Below are 26,616 nucleotides of genomic sequence, written 5' to 3'. Positions count from 1 at the left end.
AGTGTTGTTTGCCAAACCGAATCGTTTTTCTTTTTTTTTAAAAAATATAGGCCACTACTAGGAAGGATTTGGGCTAAGCCAAAATTTCTTAATGGTATGTGGACCATGTGGTGACTAATAGTGAAGTCGAATTAAGAAATTTCGGGGCTGTTTGGTTCATATACTTACATTGTCTAGGGTTGCCATAGTTTTTTTTCCAAGCTTGCCTAAAGTTAGACGAACAAATTTGGCACCACACTTTGGCTAGCAATCTATAACATTACCACACTTCTCTGAGACAATGACATGTGAGACCAAAGTGCTATAAAAAAAATCTTGCCATAAGTGTAGCAATGAACCAAACGCCTGGCTAACTTAGTCAAAGCTGCCTAACTTGAGGTGTGGCAAAGTGTGGCAACATGTGGTCATGAACCAAACAACCCCGATTCTTATAGCCTTATAGTTATAGGTCACTGTACGGTGAGGCGTAAAGTGCGCATATATGCAAAGGGAAAAGGCACGGTTTCATATGCGTTATCGAAATTCACGTACTATCTTTTTGCTGCTGCGAAGTTTGAATTTGAATTCAAATCAAATTTCAAATTACTACAAATAAAATGTAAACTAAAACGACATAAGAACAAATTTAACCGCCTTGTCTTTTTGGTCAAGTAATTTCGTGTTCGTGTCTTTTTTTTTTCTTTCTTGCAGGGGACGCAAAACCCGCTTAGATAAATAATAATCCAAAAAAAAAAACAGCAAATCACGCCTCCGCCTCGTGCTCCCCCCGGTCGCGATCTCTCCCCCTCGCCGCCGCCGCCGCCGCCGCGTTTCCCACCATGCGCCGCTTCGTCGCCGACCGGGCGCGGCGCGCGGTGACCTCCTCCGCCGCTTCGATGCGCGCGGCCGCCACCAGATCAGCCGCGCCGTCTGCCGGGGCTGCCCCCTCGGCGCCATCCCCGCCGGCGGCGGCGGCGGCGGCGCTGGCCATGGCTTCCGCCATGGTGAGGGCCATGTCGACCGCGGCTGCCGGCGCGGCGCCGGTGTCACTCGACACCATCAACCCCAAGGTGACGATCCATCCCCCCCACCCCTCCCCTCCCCCTTCTTCGATTCGGTTCCTTCAGCTTGTTTGGCTTGTCGTGTAAGCGTGTTTTCAGCTTGCGATTTGCTGAAGGATGGTAAAAGTGAGATGTGTACTTCTCAGCAGCAATGGGATGCTAGATAGCTGGAACTTGTGCTTGAAGGTTCACAATGCATCGTCCTATCTAATCTGGTTTGTTCTGTTGCTTCAGGTGTTGAAGTGTGAATATGCTGTCCGTGGAGAGATTGTTACACATGCTCAGGTGCGTGGAATCTGTCTCATGTACATCAACTCATATTGCATAAGCAGGAAATGCAGAGATTCGGTAGGGGTTTTAGTGGCATAGCTGAGAGCTTCTTTGCAGAAGTCATATTGCCGATTGGTCGACACCATTCTTTCTTGGTTCATGATGGGAGAAATAGGGATCTAATTATCCAATGTGGTGGCTGATGCTATGTGATTACTAATGCTCTAATGTTTCAATGGGATGGACTGTGGCTAGTCCAATATGATCTTGAACATTCAGTTTGTCTGATATAGTTTATTGTCCTGAATATTTTTCATCATATCATTTGTCCTGATTGTAGCAGTCAAACTGTACTCCTACAGTGATCGGTTCTTTCGCTAGTGTTCTATTACTTTACTGAAATCTGCAAAGTGCAAAATCTGTTATTAGTAGTTCTTATTGTCTATCTCTTTAGTTTTAGGACTTCCTTAGGAACTTGGATTATGACCTACATTTTATTCTGCAGAATTTACAACAAGAATTACAGAAAAACCCAGACTCACTTCCTTTTGACGAGGTTTGTATTTTGATCACATGAAGTATTCTCTATGGTAAAATAAATAAATAAAATCTAATAATCAATTATCAAATATCAATATATTTACCTGCACCCATATATTTAATGTCAGATACTTTATTGCAACATTGGAAATCCCCAATCTCTTGGCCAGCAGCCAGTTACATTTTTCAGAGAGGTGAGTTTATATTCCTTGGTTTCTAATTTGGCTGAATGACTGCAAGTTCCAAGGCTTCTTACTAGCCCGTGTTGCTTTTTCCAGGTCTTGTCGTTATGTGATCATCCAGCTCTGCTGGATAAAAGTGAAACTCATGCTCTGTACAGGTATATCAAACTGTTTAATCTTAGATGACTACAAGCGTATTAGTGTCAAACTTTATTGTAATGCATACATTGAGGGGTGAGAAATGAGAACTCAATCTGTAGTCTGTTAGGGTAGCTATTAAGATTCTTATGATCTGTTGTGCCTGCATTAACTTGATCGTTTTGTATTTTTTAATCAATGGAAAGTAATTACTGTAAATTGTTTGACAATTGTTGCATGCTAATAACTTATGCGCCTATCTAATTCTAATAAACAACCTGTGGAGCATTGGCGAATAAGTAGTATGCTGGCTACTCTACTCAATTTTTTTTTCAAATTTTAGTATACTGATTTATGTTTGCATACAGTTCAGATGCTATAGAAAGATCATGGCAAATTCTAGACAAGATCCCAGGAAGAGCAACAGGAGCCTATAGCCATAGTCAGGTACTCATTTACTGTTTGATGAAATCTGTCATAGTTTCATGAGCTTCGTCATTCATGTGGTCCTCTATTTCAGGGTATAAAGGGTTTGCGTGATGAAATTGCTGCTGGAATTGCTGCCCGTGATGGTTTTCATGCTAGTGGAGATAACATATTCCTAACAGATGGAGCAAGCCCAGCAGTATGTTGAAAAGATAATCTATAATCAACATTAACTGATTACCATTAATTAATAATTTATGATCAATTAGGATACTCTTTTTGCCAGTTACCCTTAATTTCCCATCTCTACATAATGTGCCTTCACTGAACCAGTGTAATTTCTTTTTCACCTAGGTGCACATGATGATGCAATTATTGATAAGATCTGAGAATGATGGCATTCTCTGCCCTATTCCGCAATACCCGCTCTACTCCGCGTCAATTGCTCTCCATGGTGGTTCTCTTGTATGTACTATGACAATGCTTATAACGCTATACAATTATGTTTTTCTTGTTTAGAGCAACAAATCCAGGCAATGCTTTGAATTATATCCTTTGTCGAATTTTGGGTTCAACTCAATTTAAATTTACAATGAAGTGATAATCACCCATTGGTTTTGCTTTGTACATAATGTGGTTTTGGCATTATATTATTAGGAATCCTTCAAACTTGCAGCGATGCATGCCCATGTCTGATGACTTAATATGCAGAACATATCCAATTTCAGGTTCCTTATTTCCTTGATGAAGAGACAGGTTGGGGACTGGAGGTTGATGAGCTTAAGAAACAATTGGAGGAGGCTCAGTCTAAGGGTATCACTGTTAGAGCACTTGTTGTTATAAATCCAGGGAACCCAACTGGGCAGGTGGTTATGATTTATTAACTTATCATACATTTACAGAAGGCCAATACCTTGCATAAAAAAATCTACTTCATAAGATATCAATTCTGTCTATTGGAACATGGTGAATAGATACTTTAGAAGAAACCTTCACTTCCTTTTTACCATCAAGAATCATGGTCTTGGAGTGGTTACTTATCCCGTTTCTACTTTCATCAGGTTCTTGCTGAGGAAAATCAAAAGAAAATTGTCGAATTCTGCAAAAATGAAGGACTTGTTCTTCTTGCAGATGAGGTGAGTTCAGCACTTTTTGTATGCGAGGGCTTGAAATATTTGAGTTTTGATGAGCTATTTGAACACTTCCTGTGAGTTGGGTAGGTCTTGTAAGCTCACTTGTTGATTCATTCCTTGAAAGGTGTACCAAGAAAACATATATGTAGAAGACAAGAAATTCCATTCTTTCAAAAAGATCGCACGATCAATGGGATACACAGATGATGATCTTCCTTTAGTATCATTCCAATCAGTTTCGAAAGGTAATTATATTCTTCAGTTATTTGTATTTGCATCTCCAAGCATATGGTAAATCTTACTGTTTATACAATTAGGTTACTACGGAGAATGTGGAAAACGAGGAGGCTATATGGAAGTAACTGGATTTAGCGCTGATGTAAGGGAACAAATTTACAAGGTGGCATCAGTAAACCTGTGTTCCAACGTGTCTGGCCAAATACTCGCTAGCCTCATAATGAACCCACCGAAGGTCTGATAGCTTGTTCGCAAAGCAATTATTAAGTTAAATTATGGCAGTAATTTACAAGGTTGCTTCTTCCACAGGCTGGGGATGAATCCTATGAATCCTTCATGGTAGAGAAAGACGGGATCCTCTCCTCTCTGGCTCGACGTGCAAAGGTTTGTCTCACTTGTTGTAATGGTGGTAAACAATATTCACTGCTGGAACTGTGAATTTAGAACTGCTGCTGCTTCACCTGTGTATTATGCCAAAACATGGAAAAAAAATCCAGAATACTGTTACTGGCGTTTAGTGCTAATAAAGTAACACTCAGATACACAAACATAGCTTGTGGAAATAACTTTCTTCTAATCTAAGCTACTGTTTGAAGTATCAAGCCCCTTCTCATTGTTTGGTCCTCTCCATTTTACACAGGCTTTGGAAGAAGCCTTCAACAGCTTAGAAGGCATAACATGCAACAAGGCCGAGGGTGCGATGTATCTCTTCCCTCGCATCTATTTGCCCCAGAAGGCAATTGGAGCTGCCCAAGCAGCTGGTACTGCCCCAGATGCGTATTATGCCCGCCGCCTTCTTGAAGCTACTGGAATTGTTGTTGTTCCTGGTTCTGGATTTGGGCAGGTAGGTTTATCTCAAATGCATGGCATTTCCGAAAACAATTAGGCTCTTGTTGGTTCAAAACACTGTTGAGTTCTTACTGATATTATTCTGTTGACTTATCTTGTGATGTGAATTCAGGTTCCTGGAACGTGGCATTTTAGATGCACAATTTTGCCACAGGAGGACAAAATACCAGCGATCATATCCAAGTTCAAGGAGTTCCACGAGAAGTTCATGGATGAATTCCGGGATTAAGAATCTCGTAAACTGAAAAATTTCTGGCATTGGATGTACTTCTAAAACTTGGCTTTTCTGCCTTCTGTCAAAGGCAATGCCATCAACTTCAAATCAAAATAATAAGACCATCCATTCGCACCACCCTGGATTGGTCAGTGTAACTCCTCCTCAGCTCGTTAGGTCGAATGAAAACCTGCAAAATCCTGGAGAATTGCTTACTTGCAAAAAGAAGTTAAAAACCTTTGATTCTGTTTGCCATGTGAGAAGTGTCTTAGGATTGACTGTCTGAGAGATGTAACAAATTACTCGAACTTTGAGGCCTAGTGAAATGCCCCCAGCCAGCACATCCCTGAAATTTTGGCTAATGCTACGGGGGGGAATCTTACTGTCCAGATGTTCAGTTTTCTTCTGCTCCTTTGACGATACTACATGTAAAGACACACTGCACCTACTGCCAGATACCCCCCTATGTTCTGAAACTGAATCAACGACTGATAAAAGAGAAGTTTGATCAGCAGGAATGTCAGTCTAGTACAGTATATATGCCTACATTCTATGCCAAACAAAATACAGAGGTTGCAGCAAGTTTTCAACTTGCAATTGAGAACAACTGTTATCACAACTTATCATACTCTCAGCTAGTCATACACTCACTCACAACCCAGCTTTCTTTGGAAAGAAAACACACTTATGGCAAAGTTTGTCCAAAATTAAGGCTTTTTATTGATGGAACTTTAAAAAACTTTTCAAATGCACGTTGAGCTGCGGAAAGGAGCCATGAAATTAGAGCTTCTTTATTTTTTTTTTCTCTCTTTTGTTTTTAACAGTAGACCAACAACCTCCTTGGGGCTCAAGTGCCGGCCTGTGCAGAGAGGTGGTCCACCTAAAACCAATGGGCCCAAAAGTGGCTCTCAACCAGCCTGGACCAGCTTTGCCTGCCCTTGCCTCAATGCTACCATGAAGCATGCTACCAACCAGTAGTAGATTCAGATGCCCTGCCTGTTTCTTCTTCAGTAAAACTCACCTGATTTCTACAATTCCTTGGAAATTAATCACCATAGTAGCTCATTTAATCACTCGCATTTTTTTGCAATACCACACTCATACATCATGCACCTCCGACATACTTTCAAAGAGACGAAAACTAATGGCACATCCTAATCTTCTCTTGAAAATCCACTTGTGGGTGTGTAATATTTATAGATACCAGGATTTAAACCCTGGCGGGTAAAGTTAAGCACCCATGACTCTACCACTACAACACTGATGCTTCCTACTTAATCCCTCACATTGTATGTCCTTGTCTGATCATCAAAAACTGTACTAACATCCTTAAAAATTACTGAAAAGGGTGTTTTTACAGTGGGTCAAGACTGCAATCTACCAAGCTCTGATTGCATGTTTTGCATCTCCACAGTAGACCATTTTAGTGCCAATCTAAAAAGGCAACGGCATGCTGCTCTTTTTGTGATGCTGGGTTGTCCCTGGATCGGTGGCTGCAAGATAAAACCGTCATGATAGTAAAGAATTTCCTCTACACATTGTCAACCATTCCATCATTCTCCCCCAGTTCATGATTCCCGGTCCCCTACATTTTCACCAAGAAAGCGAAATCTTGCCTACCACAAGTTCAGAAAACCATGTAAAAATTCTCTCTAAAAAAACAAACATGATGTAAACTGTAAAGTGGGCTTGAATTCACATAATCTTTACTGAATTCAGGCAAGCTGAACTGCAGGTGTATGAAATATGAATGGAACATTTCTGAATTCTCAACTCAAAATGCAGCTGCTGATGTTAGGCTAGTGTAGAGTGACTGTCAGGCCACTGTAATTGTTTCCTGGACACTGCACAGCGTTGATTAACGCAGTGAGTAATGTTAGGTTAAAGTGAGCACATGGAAAAGCCTCTGTGTAGGAGGCTGTTAACTAGTACTGCTAAAGCTGTAAGCACGCTTTGGGAGAGAGCTTTGTTTGCACTTGCTGCTAAAGCCACCGCATCCACAGCTCAAAGCAAACGGCAGCCAAAAAAACACAAGACACAGCACAAAGCAAGCAGCATCTGCACGCACGCTTGCACACAGTTCACACAAAAACATTCTGCTTGCACTGACCTAACACAAAGGCAATGCAATTCACTCTGAATTGATGGTGATTGTGGATGCGATTTTCCTATTTACACTCTCTTCAAAATGCACCAACTATGAATGAATGTTTTAAGGTCGGAAAGTCCATTTTACACACCTGAAACTTTCACAAAAGAAAAGAGAAACATAAATTTTAAGAGTTTCTTTTGATAAATTTCAAGACTACTCAAGCTTAACTAATTATTGGCCCTCTTACTCTCTTTGAGCATATGTTAGGTCACGCATTCGTAGTCGTGTGAGTGTGTAACAGAGCACACATATGAATCTACCATGTAATGAAAAAGAAAAACCACTTGGCCCTAATATATAGTTTTAGATTACAGTATCAGATCCAATCGTCTCCCGACTCTCCCCCATTATTTGTACTAGATTCTAACAATAATTCATATGATTTCTTCAGTGGCAATGCATGAGCAGACATCATTTGACAGTCCATTTCACAACCTGAACTTCCGCTAAGGGGGATTAAAAAAAAAAACATAAACCTGAAAGCCAAACGCCACTCAATGAAACCCTAACTACTACCTGGCCCTAATTCAGAGCAGTTTCAGATTACAGTACCAGATCCAACTGTCACCACATTATCCATAGATTCTAACAACAATAACGCATTGCAAATATTCAGTGACAAACCATGAACAAACCTAGCCATACTGAATTGCTCCTACTGCTGAATTACTGATACAGTAGGGTTGTCTTCAGAATGAGCAGAGGACGAGACGGTGATATCCCCACAAGGATTCTGCCCACGACTTTGGCTGCCGGCATTGCCGTGCTGTGTCCCCTGGCCGGCGAGCCTCTGCGTCAGTGGAAACCACACCTTCTTCCAAAGCCAAAGGCGCCCCCCTCTCGCTTTCGCTGTTTGCATGCATGTGTCAATGCGTGTGTGTCTGTACTACTATGTGCTACTATGCCTCAAAGAAAAGAAGAAAAAAAAAGCAGCATCACCAGTTTCATCCTTGCAACAATTCAAGAAATGATTCATGGTGACAACTGAATTCTGCATCAGTAATGCACATTGCAACTTTGCAAATGTGAAGAGTATTTGCAAATGGCAAGAGCTCTAGTTAGGGAAAGAAGAACAATGTGGCAGTGTGAGAGATAGGGATAGTTGCTGCACTGAGGTGAGGTTTGGCACAAGAATCAAGAAAGAACAGAAGATACAGTGTGAAGCTCTCCTGGCTAACAACAGCAACACGAACACACTGATGAGACAGACGGGTGGCTTTGATTCCCATGAAAATAATCCTCAAATCACCCAACAAAATCATGCACACACAACTACACAAGCTGAAATCAATCGATCTCACTGCATACTAAGATACTACAAGTACACATCAATGGTGCTTAGACGGTGACCTCCATTCTTGGCTCGAACGAGAAGGCGGCCACGAAGTCCATGGGCTCGCCGCCGGCGCCGGCGCACGGCGGGAGCTCCTCCCAGCGGTTGGTCGGCACGTCGCACATGAAGCAGCCGTTGGCCTCGCCGGAGCTGACGCAGACCATGACGCGGTCGCCGTGCCCGACGCAGTTGACGTCGGCCTTCTTGCCGTGGAACGCGTGCGACATGGCCGGCGGCATCGCGGCCACCTGCCGCCACGCGCCGCCGGCGAACTCCCACAGGCGCAGGCTGGCCGTGCCGAGGAGCTCCGAGAGGACCACCACGTAGGCGCGGCCGCCGCACGCCACGACGTCGATGGAGTACTCGAAGTACACGGGCAGGATCCGGGGGAGCTCGGCGAAGGCGCGGCGCGACAGGTCGCAGGCCACCACCGCGCCGGAGTTGCTCAGGAAGTAGGCCACGGCCTCGCCGCCGTCGCCGCACGTGACGGCGGACGAGTACTGCCTCGACGCGCTCCGCTGCATGTTGGTCGCCATCACGTCGCCGGACTTGCTCAGGAAGTAGACCGTCTCGTCGTCGCCGCCGCCGCCGCCGCCGCCCTCCGCGTCGCGCTCGGGCGACGAGGCATCCGGCTTCCGGGACAGCGCCACCGCGTCGTCCCACGCGTTCTTGGACGAGTCGAACACCGTCATGGAGAGGTCCGGGAGGTCGCCCGTGATGAGGACGACGCGGTAGGGGGAGGAGCCGTACATGGCAACGGCGTGGAGCGCGGCGCCGGGCGGCGGCGCAGGCAGCACGCGGGACGCGCCGGTGAGCGGGTTGGCCACGGTGAGCTCCCCGGTGTCCGGCGCGCGGTACAGCACGCGACCCCCCGACGCGGCCACCACCGGCATCACGTGCCCCGGCGCGCCCCCGCACCGCGCCCATTCCCCCTCGCCGGCGTCGAACGCGACGGCCGGAAGACGCCGCTCCTGCCCCTCCCCCTCCGACAGCATGAGGAACCACGGGTCGCGCGCGGGGACGCGGCCGCACGCGGCGAGGAACGTGGGCGACGACGCGGCGTCGCTCCACCGCCGGCACACCCCCCTGAGCCGGAAGTAGCTCGCCGGCGGGAGCCTCGCCAGGACGAGCTCGAGCACGTCGTCGTGCATCTCCCCGAGCCCCTCGCCCTTCCGCTTCTTGGCACCACCACACCTCGCCACTACCGCAGCAGCCATGCCTGGCAAGCTCCAAGAAAGGCAAGAACACGGACGAACACCCAAAGCACACCGAGGTGGCGGGCTTTATAGGAGGCGGAGGGGGAGGTGGAGGGAAGGTTCTTGAGGGAGGAAATGGAGGGAGGCGTGGCTCTTTTTGTTCGCGTTGACACGGCAAAGCGAAAGAGAAAGATGCAATTCAACTTTGGGAGGAGAGGAGAGGAGGAGCGAGCGTGCGAGTAGAGGCGGCCACCACCACCACGAATGCTGCTGCTTTGGTTGGTTGATTGGTTGGGTGGGTGGAGAGTGGAGTGGTGGTCGCCGGTGTGTGAGTATGTATATATAGGCGGCGAAGCCAACGGCGCGTGGTTGCGTTGGAGACGACGACGCCGACGGCACAGGTCTACTACGGTACTACTTTATACTCACTTCATTTGATTTTTTAACTAGTCCAACTTTTTTTTATTAAATGTATAAAAAAAGTTAGTACTACCTCCATTTCATATTACAAAACTTTCTAACATTACTCATATTCATATATATGTTAATAAATTTAGACATATATGTGTGGCTAGATTCATTAACATCTATATAAATGTAACCTGAAACGGAGGGAGTAATAATATCTAAAATATCAAATTAGTTTCACTAAATCTAACCTTCAATATATTTTAGTAAAATATTTGTTTTATATTAAAAATACTACTATATTTTTCTATAAATTTAATCAAATTTAAAGAAATTTGACTAGAAAAAGTTAAACGACTAGTATAGCATAAAATGAGGGGAGTATTCGTTACTGCGTTGTTATATTTGACGATGGATGTCTTACCATGAACTGAATGTAACCGCTCCTGGCTTGATAAATTAATTAGTGTGTTATAGTCTATGTAATTTATAATGTAAAAAAGTTTACTATTTTTATTCTTTTTCCTTATTAAAAAAATGATGATATAACTACAGTTAGTCCCAAAACAAATTTATTTTTAGGTAAATTTTGTACAAATTTTATCCTTTTTTATCGGTTACAGAGCAATTATCAAATTGATTTCGAGTTAGAGCTGTTTGAATTTTATCAGTTTTAGATATCGAGTAGTTATCATGACCAAACAGCCAGTGTGTACATTCGGTTGACAAACGGTTTCAAGAATGAGAGGCCATGACTTAGCTACTAGAGGTCCGTGGGAGGCTCTTACGGCTTTCTAGCCTGATGATTCTTGTAACTTCATTGCGCACCTCGTTTGTGTGGACTTGATAGTTGAGTAATAAATCTCCCTTACCCGCAAAAAAAAAAAGAAGAATGAGAGGCCATGAGTTTACCTTCGTGTTTTGCAAGTAAAAAAATCACATCTAGCCAGTTTGCTAAAAGAAAAAACAGGCGCAACTGATAAAACCAAAGAAATTCGGTCAACTCCGTAAAAAAACAAATTAAAACCTACCTTTTTTCAGAAAGACCACTGTCAATTTCACAAAAATCGAGCGGTTTTTCAGTTTTTTTACGTACTTTTAAATTTACGGGTTTTTTTTACAGATTATTTCGTTTCATCTCTCTGTCTTTTTTTTCTTTTTGAAAATTATGTTATAAAGAAGGCCAGTAAAATGTGTGGTACAGTGCTCATAGTAAAATTCAATCACCAGATGGCTGTGGTGAAAATCTGAACTGATTTCCCCCCTAAAAAACAAACTCTGAATTTCATCACCGAATTTTCACTGTGGCAAGCGTCGATCGAGAAGAGGTGACAAAAGGGATCGCCCCAATCACCCAAACGGTTCAAAACTTCCAACAACACGCGGCCAAACGATCCACTATGGTCGAACCAGTACAAGCGAGAAGTAGTTTAACAGTGATCAAAGCAGCAGCAGCAGCAGCAGCATCAAGATTAAGACTGTAGTGGCTCCGTGTAATCTGGACATCTGGTTCTGCGACGACGACGCCGTTCCTGACCGCACACGCGCGCATATGCAGATTTTCAGACACGCACGCACAGTGACAGTGAATAGTTATTGTGAACACTTGACAATTATTGGTAAAAGCTGAGAGATTTTATAAAGCTGAATGGTTACAATTTTTTGAAGACAATAGAAAGAATTTCATAAGAAATAAAATTAGACGCGATTTCTGCATTAATCAGGGATATACATAGCCTAGAAAAGAAAATAAAAACCTAAACTAGACACAAACATACGACTTCATTCGTAAAAAAAAAAAAATCCAACATAAACTCTTCAAATTCATTGTACCATGCTATGTTCAATTCTTATTTAGCTTAAGTTTTTTCTACGAAGAAGAGTATCATGTTATATTGTTATCCTATACCAACTCATTCAAATACAACCAATATAAGAATATAAGGTTTTCCGATATTTCCTTAAAACATCTTACAGAACCAAACGCCTTCCGAAAAGTTTACATGTGAGGTTACTGCGATAACCGTGAGGTAACCGAGCAGCAACATACATTGCAAACCTGTGGCTGGGAGTGGGTGAGCGGCTGACCTTGGCCGGGCAGAAGCGACCACGACGCAACGCAACAAAGGAGGCACGGCCACGTCTTGCGCTGTGTGCGTGCGATTGCATCGAGCGAAGCTATAGTAGCCAGTAGCTCATCTCATTCTCATCTCATCTCCTCCTCGTAGGGGGAATCTCTTCTTTCCATGCTGCATCTGTTCCCTTCACCTTCTCTCTCTTTGTGTCTCGCCGGCCGGAGAGTAGTACTAGCTTTTGCTTTACACAAGTCAAATGGATGGGGACCTCGCCGGAGCCACCACCACCACCACCAGCAGAATACTACCCCGGTGGGCCCTCCCTGTTCTTCCTCCCTCCATTTCTCTCTCTCTTTTCAGGAATATTTTTTTCAGAATTTTTTTTTCATGTACTGTATTGGTGTACTGTACACTGTACTGAAACCGTAGTGTAGTATTGCTGTAGTGGCAGCAGAAGTTCAAGAGAGCATCTGGCTGGCATCAAAATGCTGTAACCCAGGACATGCAGAGAGTACACACGGTACTAGTACTACAGTATCTGAAAGACTGAAGCATTGGAGCTGAGTAACAAAGCTACAGTAACAACCTAAAACGCATCAGTAGTTCAGTAACACTAATGTTAGTAACAGACAACAGATCAAGATTGCTGGAAGCCTGGAACACTAGCTCAGCTAGAATTACTGTTGCTAAACAGTTGTAAAGTGAGTAATTAACCAGTTACTCCTATATTTATAAGAAATGGAGGTGCAGAGATCTCGATGCTACTTCTTCAGCTGTGAGCCTGTGATGAGCAGGGGAAAGAAGAAAGAAACACGAGCCCCATATGTTCAGATTCAGAGCCCAGAGGCAGGACTGTGTCGCTGCTCGATCTGCGCGTGTGTGTTCAACCCTCTGCCGCTTTGACGGTGCACAATACTGTATTTGCGCCCAGTGAGATGAGGTCACAGTCACCCAGATACTACTCATCGCCATGCATGGCCTTGCCAGTCTGAAGACTGAGAGAGCTCAGCTAAAGTTTTCAACGCCTGTATCATGTTTCACTTGGACCCCCCCCCCCCCCCCTCTCAGTGACAACAGCAGCATTCAGCTGTGAGCAATTTTGTTTACAGAAACATTTGCTGTACAAAATGTGGTGACTCGAGTTGTGATTTCAGATCATTTGTTTTTCTTTACTGCAAAAAATGATCCTTTTACTTATCACTTCATCAGTCATGGGTACTACTGTACTATTAGTTGGGACAGTCCTTGATCAAAACCAACCAAGCAAGTAGAAGTACTGTACTTAACGAGAGGAGGATTATGAGAGGAGGAAACCAAGAGTTCATGGGAACCAAGAAAGATGCTGCGGCACCGTACGTAGGAGCACACATCAACTCAAATCAAACATGGAGCGAGTAAAAGAGGTGACCGATGAGGATGGAGATGAACAAGAAAGAAAAAAAAAAGAGAGAGAGATGATAGAGAGTGAATCTTGTACAATCACTGACAAAAGCTACGAATGCAATGCAGCATGCAGGCAGTCTCTGACGACAAGTAGACGCATAGATTTGCTACCCCCGCTGCTGCCTGCTGATGAGAGCGAGCAGTGCATGCAGCAGCAGCAGCCTGTGTGCAGGCCGCTCATTTTTAAGCGTAAGCGAAAAAATCCATCCTATATTTCAACTTTCAGCTAGGCTGATTTTAAGCGTAACCGAAACGGTATATTTTTAAATAATTTATAAATAAAACTTATATATATATAATTTTTAACAATTTAAAAGCAAAGGCTAAAAAATAAACTACGATGAAAAAAATTCTAAAATGAACTCTAATTTTTTTTTAAAAAAATTGACTGATAACCATAAACATAAGCGAAAAGATGAGGCCATTTATACCGATGAATGTGTACTCTTATAGTATCAATAGTTACAAGAAAAGTCTCGTAAATGAGAAATAATAAAATAAACAAGAATAACAAAAGACTATAAAAACTAAGAGCCTCATCGGTTGCCTATATTCTCTAATAAATCAAAACGGTTTATTAGGAAATAAAAATCAATTTATAGGTAAAATTTTTATATCTGTGTTCGTAACGACTTAAAACCAACATAAAAAAATTGCATTGAAAACATCTTAAAATCAACTTTAAAATTAAGTTCAAGAATTAAAATATCAGCTTTTGCTTTAGTTTATTAGGCCAACTGATGGGGCTCTAAGCTTTGGTCTTCTATTGCTTGACAAGCCCTACCGTCCCAAAAATCAAATTGAGAAACCACATTGAGGCTGTGTTAGCATGTTCTGGTTGGGAACATAGTGTCTCCGTACGGAAAACGGAGCGATCTATTAGTGCGTGATTAATTAAATATTAGCTAATTTTTTAAAAAAAAATTGGATTAATTTGATTTTTCAAGCAACTTTAGTGTAGAAACTTTTTGCAAAAACCGCACCGTTTAACCGTTTGAAAAGCGTGCGCACGAAAAACGAGGGAGAGGGGTTGGGAAGAGGGGCATCCGAACACACCCTGAGGTTTCATTCAGGAGAGAAGGTAGAATGGGGTGTCTTATTATTATATGATTAATTAAATACAAGCTATAAAAATTTCAAAATAGATTATTATGAATTTTTAAAGAAACTTTCTTATATTTCTTTTGAGGAAAACACATTGTTTATCAAATTGAGAAGCATAAAAACCGAGGAAGGAGATCTGCAGAGGTTGGCAACCTTTATAATTCCGAACACATCCTGAGTCAATCTTGATAGTGCCGAACTCTTGCCCCTCTATTCGTGTTCCATCCTTCTCCGACCAACTCCTTCACCAACCTGTCCCTCCTATCGGTTGGATCCACTCGATGTAGATTAATTTGACAACTCCGAAACCCTAATGCCTTCACTCGCCAATAGCATCGAGAGAGAGAGTGAACTCCTCCAATGTAACTTGGTTCCACACAACTCAGATTCAATGACATTTATGCCCCACTTATGACGTTGCGCCCATCGGCATTGCCAAGCATCCATCTATTATCTGTAGTACCTTTCCTTGCTATAGTCTCCTTAGGGCGTTCACAATGCGTCAATATGGTATTCAGCCTCAACACCAAAAACAGGATATTCTTAGCCATGTCGGCAATCCACGCAGCCTGTTCAAGACCGCGGAGCCAACTTTAGCCACCCGTTCCTTGTTAGTTTTGTAGGTGGAGCCCACGCTCGATCTAACACATCGTCAGGAAGGGAGAGGGAGGAGAGAGACCAGGGCATCCCTAAGCTCCACGCCGTCAAGCTAGTCGGCCGGGCCGCCAGGGGGAGGAGGGCCGCTGGGCACTTGCTGGCTCGATGGGGAAGGCGATGGGGTCGAAGAAGCTCACCGGCTCATCCTACCGTCCCCCGACCCCGCCTCGCTTCCTCCGCCGCCGAGCCCTCATCAGGGGCGTCCGCCGATGAGCCCCCCTCGGGGTTATCGCCGCCTGTCTCGGGGTCCTCCGCCGTCGCGCCTGCCTCTGGAGTCGTCCACCGCCACCGCACCCGCCTCGGGGACATCGCTGCTCCACCCCGTGTCGTCGCTGCTTCGGCCTCCTCTCCGCCCGGGCGCCGTCGTCGAGAAGGACGCGCCGCCGTTCCAGAGTCACCCCAAGCGCCTCGCCGCTTTGATCTGCTAACGTGGGTGGTAGGGAGAGCGGCGGAGGCGACGGATGGGGAGAGGGGCGCCGACGATAGATGGGATGGAGATAGGGGGGGTGCCGGCGATGGGATAGCCAAAGGAGGAGAGGTGGCCGGTGGTTGGTGGGGAAAAAAGGCAAATGGGAGAGATGAAAAATGAAGAGAGAACGGGTGGGACCCACTATCATGTGCTGTGAAAAATAAAATAGGGCACATGCACTATAGAGTATGAAGCTTATGAGGTTCTTTCTCTACGTGATATACGAGAAACGCCAAAAATCGGTGGCGCACTGTAAACACCCTTATATACCAGAGGGATACCGAATCTGGCCATTAGGCTGATCTCACCATATTGTTTGTTTCTGCTGAATATGAAGTTAGGGCACGGGAAACTATAAAACCATGTTGCACATAATTATTTGAGTTTTATTTATTACAAATCTAAAAAATAGATTTATTTGATATTTTGAAGAAACTTCCGTATAAAAATATTTGACATGAAATACATTGTTCTACCGTTTGAAAAGCGTGATAATGAAAACCGAAGTAAAATCTGTATCTTAATCGGAAAAGAACGGAAAAAGAACATGGTAGAATCCATTAGGCCGATTCCATTAATTCATCACAGATAGCGGTTACAATCCCCTACCACCCACCACCGGCAAGGCGTTCGCCGTCGTTGAGGACGTCGGGCCCGAGACACCGCAACGCCAGTGTAATTGAACCACCTTAGGCCATTCACAGTGCATACATGTGGCTTTCAGCCCCAGCCACCACCGGCAAGGCGTTCGCCGTCGTTGAGGACGTCGGGCCCGAGACACCGCAACGCCAGTGTAATTGAACCACCTTAGGCCATTCACAGTGCATACATGTGGCTTTCAGCCCCAGCATTCCACGTCACAGATTCCATGCCACATCTGCAACTCCCGTAACCAAGTGAAGTCCCGGGAGCTAAAATTGGCCACAGGTTCCTCGTTAGATTTGTCAGAGTGTGTTGAGAGGGGGGGGAGGGATAGCTCAGCCTGCGCGTTGGGAGGAACCGGGGGAAAGAGGAGAGACAGGAGCGGCGCCATCGTGGGGCTCGCCGCTTCCCTTGGTTTCGCAGGTCGCTGGCACCACCGCCCTTCGCCGCTCTTCCCCGATGCCACCGCTGCCCCTGGCTCCGCAGGCCACTGCCGCCACCGCTGGGGGAAGAGGGGAGAGGCCACCGACGGAGAGAGAGGCGACGCCGCCACGATTGCCCACTGCCCCTCCGGCTCCGCTCAGCTTGCAAGGGGGGAGGGGGAGGCCACCGCCGGAGATGGGAAAAGCCGACGCGGCGAGAGGAGAAGGGTGGCCTTGATCGAGGAGGGGTGGATCTGGCCGCCCCTCTCCGGCGCCGCCGCCCCCTGCTCCGCAGCCGCGTCGCGCTGCCGATGCCGCTGCCGCTTCGGGGGAGAAGATGAAGGTTGGATCTAGCCGCTCCGCCGCCATCGCCGCCCCAGTGCTGGTGCCGCCTCGCCGCCTTCGCCCCAGTGCAGTTTGTGTGCGATGGAGAAAGGAGGAAATGAGAGAGAAAGGAAGATAAAAGTTAAAAAAAAATACTAGTGGAACCCACTGAACGTGCAGAGATGTAGCCTAGAGGGGGGGGTGAATAGGCTTTCCTGAAATTTTCTCAACAATTGCAACGATTAAATTAACAGGGCCCGGAACCTCCTAGTGATGAACACCGGAACTTCCGGGCAGGATGAGTTGCCCGGAACTTCCGGAGTTCTTGAGCCAGGAACTTCCGGGCAGCAGAGATAAATTAAAACTGAGATGAAAAACAGGTCGTAGCAAGAGAAGTTTAGGCACACAGAGGAACAAGATGAAGATCGCAGAATATCAGTAGATTCACACAAAGATCATGCACAAGAGGGACAAAGACGATTTTTTTCCGAAGTTCGGATCACACGAATCCTACTCTCCGTTGAGGTGCTCCAAAGAGCCGGGTCTCGATTAACTCCTTGCCTCACTTATGCAAAGATCCCATAAGAGGTTCACAGCCTTCAACTCAACACTTCTAGGTCATTTTCTAGAATTGAGTGACCACCAAGATCCAACTCAAAATTTCTTCTAGAAAAGACCATAAGTGCAAGTTGCTCTACCTAGGATAACCTCTGAAAACTCAGCACAAGAATCTTTACTCATTTACCTCGTTTCCTTGAGGAGGTGAGGAAAACCTTCACAAACTTTCCCGGGACATCCACAAGATCTTTGGAAGCTCACTGGCAACACCTAACCGTCTAGGAGAAGATCTCCAAGAGTAATAAGCCCAAGTGACAGCCCACAAGGTATCCAAAGTGCTCAATCAAACCTAATATTCAAGCCATCTCCAAAACATTCCTACGCTCTCATCTAATCTCTCAATCTCATAAGATAGGCTCTAGATTCGAGTGAAGGAAGCAAAGGAAGCTTGGGAGTGGCTAGAAAACCCTAGAACATGAATGAACAGAAGTGGAATGGCCAAAAGGTGACCTGGGGATGAAATTCATATATATAACGGCTAGGTGACGTCATCTAGCCGTTACTCACAAGTTTGAACTGGAAACCTGCCAGGAGGTTCCGGGCAAAAGTGCAAGGAACTTCCGGGCAGCACTTAGGAAATTTTTGCAAATAAACGGTGCCCGGAAGTTCCGGCCAGAACCTCCAGGTAGCCCTCTCTGTCCCAGGGAGAAAATCATTTTTCAAAAATGATTCCAAAAATCTTTTGACTCATGGATATGACTAAGAGCACTTTGTATACCCTAGAACCACACTTGAAACCCCTCTTAATAGCACGGTTTTTCCTAAACTCAATTTCGAAAGTAAAATACCTAGTCTAATCACCTTCGATGGTTTTTGCACTTAGGAACATTCGAATTGGGGGGGTCTCCTTGCATTCTTAGTCATCACAACTCGCTTTGGGACTAAACTCCTGTGAATAAACTTGATAAACACGTTAGTCCCCTTTAACCACCTTGTCATTAATCACCAAAACCCACTAGGGGGTTTAAGTGCATCTTCACCCACTACATGTAACTTGCATTGTGAAGTACTCCCTCCGTGTGAAAAAAAACCTAAATCTAGGAGTAGATGTGACATTTTCTAATACAACGAGTCTAGACAAAGGACTGTGCAGATTTATTGTATTAGAAGATGTCACATCCTTGCCTAGGGCTACGTTCGTTTGGGTGAGATTGAGTGAGAAAACACATCATTTTCCGCGTGCACGTTTTCTAAATTACTAAAAGTTGCGTTTTTTTGCAAACAATTTAATTTCTATAGAAAAGTTGCTTTAAAAAATCATATTAACTTTGTTTTGTGTATCTTTCCAATCTTCTCCCCTTCTCCTCAAACTCAGCCTAGTTTGAGTTTATTTTTTGAGACGGAGGGAGTACGTGGCTAATGAGGTTCTTCGTCTATAGATGGCATACGAAGTTCTCCAAAATCACACGGTGCACTGCTATTGCCCTATCGGCGGCGAGCTCCATCGACAACCGGCCGGCAACTGCAGGCCACCATCGCCAGCTTGAATGCATGCATATGGGCTAAGGGGGTGTCTGGGAGAGAGGGATGTAGATACGGCGGTGCAGTGCCAAAGCGAGAGGCTAGAAGTAAAAAACACCGGATCGACGTGACTGGACGGACGGAGTAGCAGCTAGTAGTACTACTATACGTGCGGCGGGCGGCCGCTTCAATATTTCCGTGCAGCGAATGGCATCTCGTGTCGTCCGTCCTTTGATCTGCAGACCGCGCATGATATGCTTGCCTGCAGATGCTGCTGACGCTGACGATGCAGCAGTGCCCATGGCTGCTTTGGTTGACCTGTCTCTGTGGACTCTGCTCTGCTGGACTAGTGTGAGCTTTGGCCTCGAGCATCATCTATTCATCTGGGCAGAGGCATCGGTCGGTCCTATGCTGCCGCCTTGCTGTCCGCCTCTATGTACAGTGCTTACTGCAAGAGCAAGTTTTAATAGGATAGTCCACTACCAGCTTCCATTTATCTATAGCCGATCTAATAGCTAATTCATACAATAGTTTCTTACTGTACTATTAATATATGGTTCCATCTGTCATACACATATTTTGTCTTCTCTCTTATCTTTTATCTCATTAAAATATGTTTATAGCTGGCTAATAGTTATTATTATACCTGCTCTAACCATACTACAGTAGTAGTACTACTACACTCCAGCGGCAGCAAATGCTCCATCCATTTCTAAACATAGAACACGCCTTTTAGCATTTAAAACTTATACTAAAATATATTAAAAATATACTACTCCCTTCCTCCATTGCATAATGAACTCCCTCCGTCCCAAAATAGAACCGGATGTGACATTCGATAGTACGGTCCTAGGTTCTTTATTTTGGGACGGATGGAGTAGCAAGTACGAATACTATTACAACCAGAGCATGTACTCACTTCGTTATATTTAAAATATACTATAGAAATGTTTGGTTGTATGGGATATACTCCTAAAGTATGTTTCATCAAACCAAAATCTCTTATATTTTGGGACGAAGCCAGTACAACTTTTACTATAACTACTACCTACAATGAAAATATATGGGGATAGGTGTTGGAGGCGATTTCTATCGCGGTAAGGCTATGTTTGTAACAAAGGAAAAAAAAACGCAGCAATAGAAAAAAAAAACCGCACGAATCAGGTATAGTGGAAAGTGGAAAACCAAGAAATTCAATACACAGGAAAGCAAAACTTGAGCTGTTCAGATCATAGAAAAAAATGATAGAGGGGGATAGACAAGAATGGAACAAAGGAAAGTTTCCTCTATCTCAGCTTGTTTTTTTTTTTTTTTGCAGTGAAAGTGTAGGAATTGCCAATATTCCATGGAAACCAACAGTAACTTTCGTTTGTGTCAAACAACCACATAGGAAAATATTCCAAAGGAATAAAAACCTCCAAAAATCTTTGATTCCAAGCATGCCCTAAAAAATTTACTATGAGTCCCGCATAATAAAAAGATGTGGGAAGAGATATTTTAGGACGATACAACTCGCAAAAAAATTATGTGAGGAGCGTGTTCCAGTTATTGCGTACTCTGGATGCGTTTTAGCGCATTCGAGTTTTAGAGTTCAATTTCTTTCCACATGTAACAACTACGTTAATTTTGCCACTAAACTACCCATACTAACCTTCCCCTGCTATCTCTTAGCTCTATTATAGTTTATAAGATATTGGAGCACTAACCACTATCCCACCCTCAACCATCCTTTTATTTAGGGTCCTTTTAAAATAGAGGTTTGGCAAATAATTTTTTGAGAATTCAATTTTGATAGGATTTTTTTTCTTATAGGCCCCTTTGATTCATATGAAGAAGATAGAAAATTTTTCATAAGATTGTATTCCTATGATCAATTTCATAGAAAAATAAGCAATAGGTAAGACCTCTTGGAAAACTTTCCTTTGGTTTAAACTTTCTTGTTATATAATCAAAGGGTTTCTCGTTTTGTCTCCTGTATTTTTAGTTTCTTTGGGATTGAAAAAACATGCTAATTTAATTTCTTTGTTTTTCCTATATATCATACATTTCAAAGGGGGGCCTTAATGAGAAAAAACATATCATTTTTTACTTGGACTTAATCTTTACTTAAAAAACAAATAGTTATATTTTGAAAAGAAATGAGTGGCATTTACACGGGCAGAATATAGAGAATTTTTACTACTAGGATATTAATAATAAGTTACAAGGTATGATTTAGAATTGTAATAATAGGTATATTAGGATAGAAGTAAAGTTAATCTCTTATCCAGTAATGTCTCCTAGACTCCTCTAATAGAAAGTTATCATCTATTGTAACTGCACGGTGACGGTAGCATAATCCAAGTTGGTCAAGGGCCTAGTTGATTGAGGGACGTTGATGCTATGATATCTTGTAATTATATTAGTTAGCTAGGGAGGAACGCCCGTAATTAGCATGTATCGATGATGTATGTTCCAAGTGAATCTTGTTAATAAATACGGTGTATCGGTATTGTTATTATGTTTGGATCTTTTATGGTATTTTTTTCGTGTTTGGTCAGTTTCTATAACATGACATACAATATTTTGTACTCCAGAAAATGTACAAAATACTACGTACGCTAGAGAAAAAGATATAGTTCCTAATACATCCCTAAAGAAGGATAAAAAAAATTAGAAACAAATAAAGCTCCGAACAGGACAAGAGCAACACACAGTGAAAAGGGTCGTTAAAATTAACAACGGTCAAGCGCACACACTGCCCTATATGGTCGAGGCACCCTGCTCTAATCATTCAGGCGTGGAGATCCCTCCTTACCCAAGTTAACCTCATCATAATCTCGCGTTAAAATGCTGTCAATATAAAGCTTGAGTGATACGTGTTCCTGCACGCCATGCTGCATTTACAAGCAAAGGAAAGGGGAGAAGAAAAAGGATGCAAATCATGCGCAGTGCAATACAATCGAGTGGCTTAATTTTTGGTTAACCGACAAACGGAAAAGCTAAACCCAACATCTGTACGGATTAACCTAAAGCATTTGGCCTATGTTCTGAAAGTGTTTCAGCTATTACAGCTTAAAGTGCAGCTACTAATTATGTAGTGTAAGCAATTTTTGTACTCTTCTAGGCTTCTACCTGCTGTCTTTGCGAGTATGTAACCATGTGTACTATATACACATGCATTGGTACTTTGGTAGTACTCTCTGTGCACTTTCTGAACATAGTTCAGTCTGATTCTTTTGATGAGAAAACTGTATTCTTTGCTGCAATGCTGTTAAACAATGCAATATATAGTAATAGGATCTTGAAGTAAAATTTGAAAACTGGACATCTCATTCAATTTTCTCCAAATGTAAACCTTTTGGGCATGTTCAGATTCAAGCCATTTTAAACCATACAATTGTTTAGTAAAATTGAAAATGTATGGCGGCATTTAATTTGTTACCAAATATCGACCATGTCTTAAAAAAATTGACAATATCATATTTAATCTATCCTACCAAAACTTGGTAATGTTACCAACTTACAAAAATTTTGACAATACCAAATTTTGGAAATGCTAAAAATGGCTATAATGTGAACCAACCCTTTTTCTACGCCAAGCCTACTTTGTGGTTTTACATCTGAACAAGCCATTTTGACACACTGGGGGGAATTGCAATAGTTTTGGTCAATGGGCTACAAATGATTTGCATCTTTCAGAATTTTCAACAGGTTTTTTGATTTTAGAAGTTAGAAAAAACAGTATATTACTGTATATACATCAAGGAAACTATCATGGATATTGATACACATGCTGTCCTTTGTTTCTGACTTTGTTCTAGTGCTCGTGCATGGACAAATATATAATTGGCGTCACACGTGAGACAAAGACGGAGGCCAGCTTCTCTTCATCCTCCTCCTTGGTACTTTCAAAAGCCAAAGCAACACAAGCAAGAGAGAGAGAGAGAGAGAGAGAGGCAAGTGAGACCCAGGGCCTTGGATACTGTTAAAGCCAAGACTCTCAAACTGCAGCCTTAATCAGCCACTGTTCTGTTCTTGGCTGAAATCAGCCGCCGCCCCCAACTTGCCTCACTCATCACACTTGCATCATTTCGTACATCTTGCTAGTATCTTATTATACTATCACCAGCTTTGCTACTACTACAAATCAACGGCCTGATTAATTAGTCTAAAAACATACGCTGCCTTTTGAGACATGAGTGATATGATCCATCGAGGTCAGCTAGCATGCATGCATGCCATGAACTAATTGCGTCTAATTAGTACTCCAAATTAAACAACTTCTTAGATATATACTCCAACCGTTTCATAAAAAAACCAATCTAATACTGGATGTGACACATCCTAATACTATGAATTTAGACATATCTATATCTATCAGATTCGTTATACTAGAATATGTCACACCCAATCCTAAATTCGTTTTTATTTTTGAGATGGGGGTGTATATGTATAGAGAAGCAGCGCATTCATCAGCATGCTTAAGGCTGCGTACTGAGCGCAATTATCACACGAAGTTAGAAGATACCCCAAGAACGGGACGCTTTTTGTATACATGTGTTCATCCATTTCTTTTGAGAACATAGTAGCCGCAGTAACAGAGGAGTGCGCTTTTGTCATGTACACAAGAGCATAATTACTAATGCAAGAGAGTACTTCTAGGAGGAGGAGTATGATACAGCATAACAGCAGCCGTACGAGCAAGAGTTTTGTGACGAACAGAAACCACAATTATGGCATCTACACCCATCTACAAAAGCGCTTTACTAATATATGCCCCGTTTTTTCGCAGCAGCAGCAGCAAGCGAATGCAAGAGAAGCTATAGCTGCTCATGCAAACGAGGGGACAGAAAGCGGACCGGGCTCAGCAGTTAGAGTGGATGGATCGCTGCTGCCATGCATTCTCATCGACTGATCATCGAGCTAGTATGTAGTCCTCCGTCGGTCTCAAATTGTAGCAAACTAGAATGGAACGAATTTGGGGGCCTCATCGTTTGGCATATTCATATGCTTATCAGCCAAAATTTGAATTTTTAACGTTAAATTTGAAGTTGATTTTGGGGTTTTTTCATCGACGTTTATTTTTCAGCCATTGCTTTTAGATCGCCAAGAACACATATATAAAAGTTTTATTCACAAATTGATTTTCGTTTGCAAATATGCCATTTGGCATATTCAGAAAATATGCCAAACGATGAGGTTGTGGATATGTCTCATGTCCAGATTCGTAGTTTTAAAATGGGTCGGTTGCTATATTTTGAGACGGAGGGAGTACTACGTAGTAGTAGCATCTATATACTCAGAAATGAGAAATCTATGGTTTGAAAGGACGCGAGAGGATGATGTGGTGGTGAAGAAGAAGAAGAAGAAGAGGTGAAACATGTCATATGAGAGATGAGACACTGAGACCGGATCATCTTTTGGCTTTCTCCTTCCCCGAGGAGAGGAGAGGAGAGGAGAGGTTTCAGAGTGGCTGGTCAGCCTTGCACGCACAACCCGGGCTCTGGCTGGACGGCGGCGTCGCCGTGTTTCTCGGCTTGCTTTTGGATTATTTTTTTAAAATTTTTATAATTTTTGCTCGGCGTTCGTGTGCGACTTTTGAGTTTTGACCTGCCGAACTGAGCTGGGGTATCGTCTCGCCCAACGGAATCAAGAGGAGTTTAATTGTTGGTCCAACAAGTTGTTGATAAATTAGAGCTAAGTTCAGACTTCAGAGACCCTCAAAAGAATATAATTGAAAGGTTTTTCTAGCTTAGGCGCACAGTTAGTTATAAGGGAGGCTCTAGGCTCGATTTGAAATATACTAGAATTCTACGTAAAACGGCTAGGGACTCTCTCTTCTTTGGAACAATTAATACATAAATTTTATAGAGCTAGCAAAATCCCTATACTTTACTATATGTAAAAGAAAATATATATGTCATGAATAATATATATTTTAATAAAATATGCTAGTATTACTTATTTGTTTATTTTCATATGTGATATTCATTTGATTAAAATAAATATTACTAGCACCATTTTATGTTGTAAGTTGTTTGACTTTTTTTCTAGTTAAACTTGATCAAGTTTATAAGAAAATATAGCAATATTTTAAATATAAAACAAATAAATTATTAAAACATATTAAATATTGGTTTTATTGAAACTAATTTAATGCTCTGGATGTTGCAATTTTTTTACAAACTAAGTAAAAACGACTTATAATACGACTATAATATGAAACAGAATGAGTAAACTATTATATAATATCAAAATATATCATGGACTAATTTGCAAAAGTATAAAAGTAGTGATGTTGGTGTCTTTTACGGTAATAAGTATAGATTCCTCAGAATTTTACTTCATGGAAAGTTCAACACATGGAAAATTTCCCTGCATTTTGATCAGATGGCCCCGTAATTCTGGATCTCTCTCTGCTGCGACATGTTCCGTAGTCCGTGCTGGCCCAACTGGGAGTATATAGGCCGCTTCGTTGTATTTTGGGCTAGGTTTCTTTGCAGGCCTGTTTAATGGGCCTGTAGTACGGAGAGTTTTCCAGTGAGAGATGACAGCCGACACAACAAAAACTGCTTTTTATTGTGCCTGGCTGACAATCACACTATCACTTGTGATTTCTGAACGGAACTCAACTCACCATGACCCTATCCAACAATAACAGAACGTTTACTTTAGAGCCGGTACAATAGCACAATATAAGTTAACTATAAACACATTTTGAGTACATAAAAAAATAAGAGAAAAGAGCAGTGGGCTATATATTTGTAGTCAGTTGCAACACGAACTACAAGATACATGCGTGTATGACATATGGGATCAAGTATTAATTATGTAGTATATGTCTATAGATAACTATTGTATGAATTGACTATAAAATTGACTATAGATGATTTGGAGCCGGTAGTTGGCTATACTATTAAACTTGCTCTTACTCGACTTTGGATTCGGTTGCAAAAGATGTTATTTTCATTTTTTTTAAAGAACAGATCAAATACTTCCTCCGTCTCATTATATAATATTAGTAACTCTTAGCTACGAATCTGGATAATTGTGTGTATCCATTCGTAATTAAAAATTATTGTATTTTAAAACAAATGTAGTATATTTGACCCGGTTTTCTGCGAAAGGCTAGCAACGGACAGAGTCGTGTTTTACATACAGAAGATGTTGATGATCACAATGGTCAAAGCAGTCAAACTGATCACAAATGAGAGATTTTGACATCTGAAAAACCACTTAAAAAAATATTGCTGCATTTCGCAAATGCAAACATCCAATCAACCAGACGATGAACTGCCGCA

General features: G+C 42.7%; 2 protein-coding genes across 2 annotated transcripts; one reads left to right on the top strand and one right to left on the bottom strand.

Annotated features, from left to right (window-relative positions):
- The first annotated feature begins 732 nt into the window (after nt 1-732).
- LOC127780448 (alanine aminotransferase 2-like) lies at nt 733-5,636 on the top strand. The gene is made up of 15 exons (XM_052307354.1): nt 733-1,049; nt 1,275-1,325; nt 1,816-1,866; nt 1,979-2,044; nt 2,129-2,190; nt 2,539-2,617; nt 2,691-2,795; nt 2,951-3,061; nt 3,325-3,462; nt 3,658-3,732; nt 3,854-3,974; nt 4,047-4,201; nt 4,276-4,350; nt 4,607-4,810; nt 4,928-5,636. Exons 1-15 carry the CDS (start codon nt 819-821, stop codon nt 5,042-5,044), a joined length of 1,641 nt encoding a protein of 546 aa, XP_052163314.1. The 5' UTR covers nt 733-818; the 3' UTR covers nt 5,045-5,636.
- Nucleotides 5,637-7,500: 1,864 nt separating this feature from the next.
- LOC127778574 (F-box only protein 13-like) lies at nt 7,501-10,078 on the bottom strand. Its single transcript, XM_052305191.1, has one exon. It carries the CDS (start codon nt 9,729-9,731, stop codon nt 8,520-8,522), a length of 1,212 nt encoding a protein of 403 aa, XP_052161151.1. The 5' UTR covers nt 9,732-10,078; the 3' UTR covers nt 7,501-8,519.
- Between the last annotated feature and the right edge of the window lie 16,538 nt (nt 10,079-26,616).

This window comes from Oryza glaberrima, chromosome 7 (assembly GCF_000147395.1).
Source record: "Oryza glaberrima chromosome 7, OglaRS2, whole genome shotgun sequence".
NCBI classification, from domain to species: domain Eukaryota; kingdom Viridiplantae; phylum Streptophyta; class Magnoliopsida; order Poales; family Poaceae; genus Oryza; species Oryza glaberrima.
The sequence above is the reverse complement of the archived record's forward strand: the minus strand, read 5'-3'. Positions and strand labels throughout refer to the sequence as shown.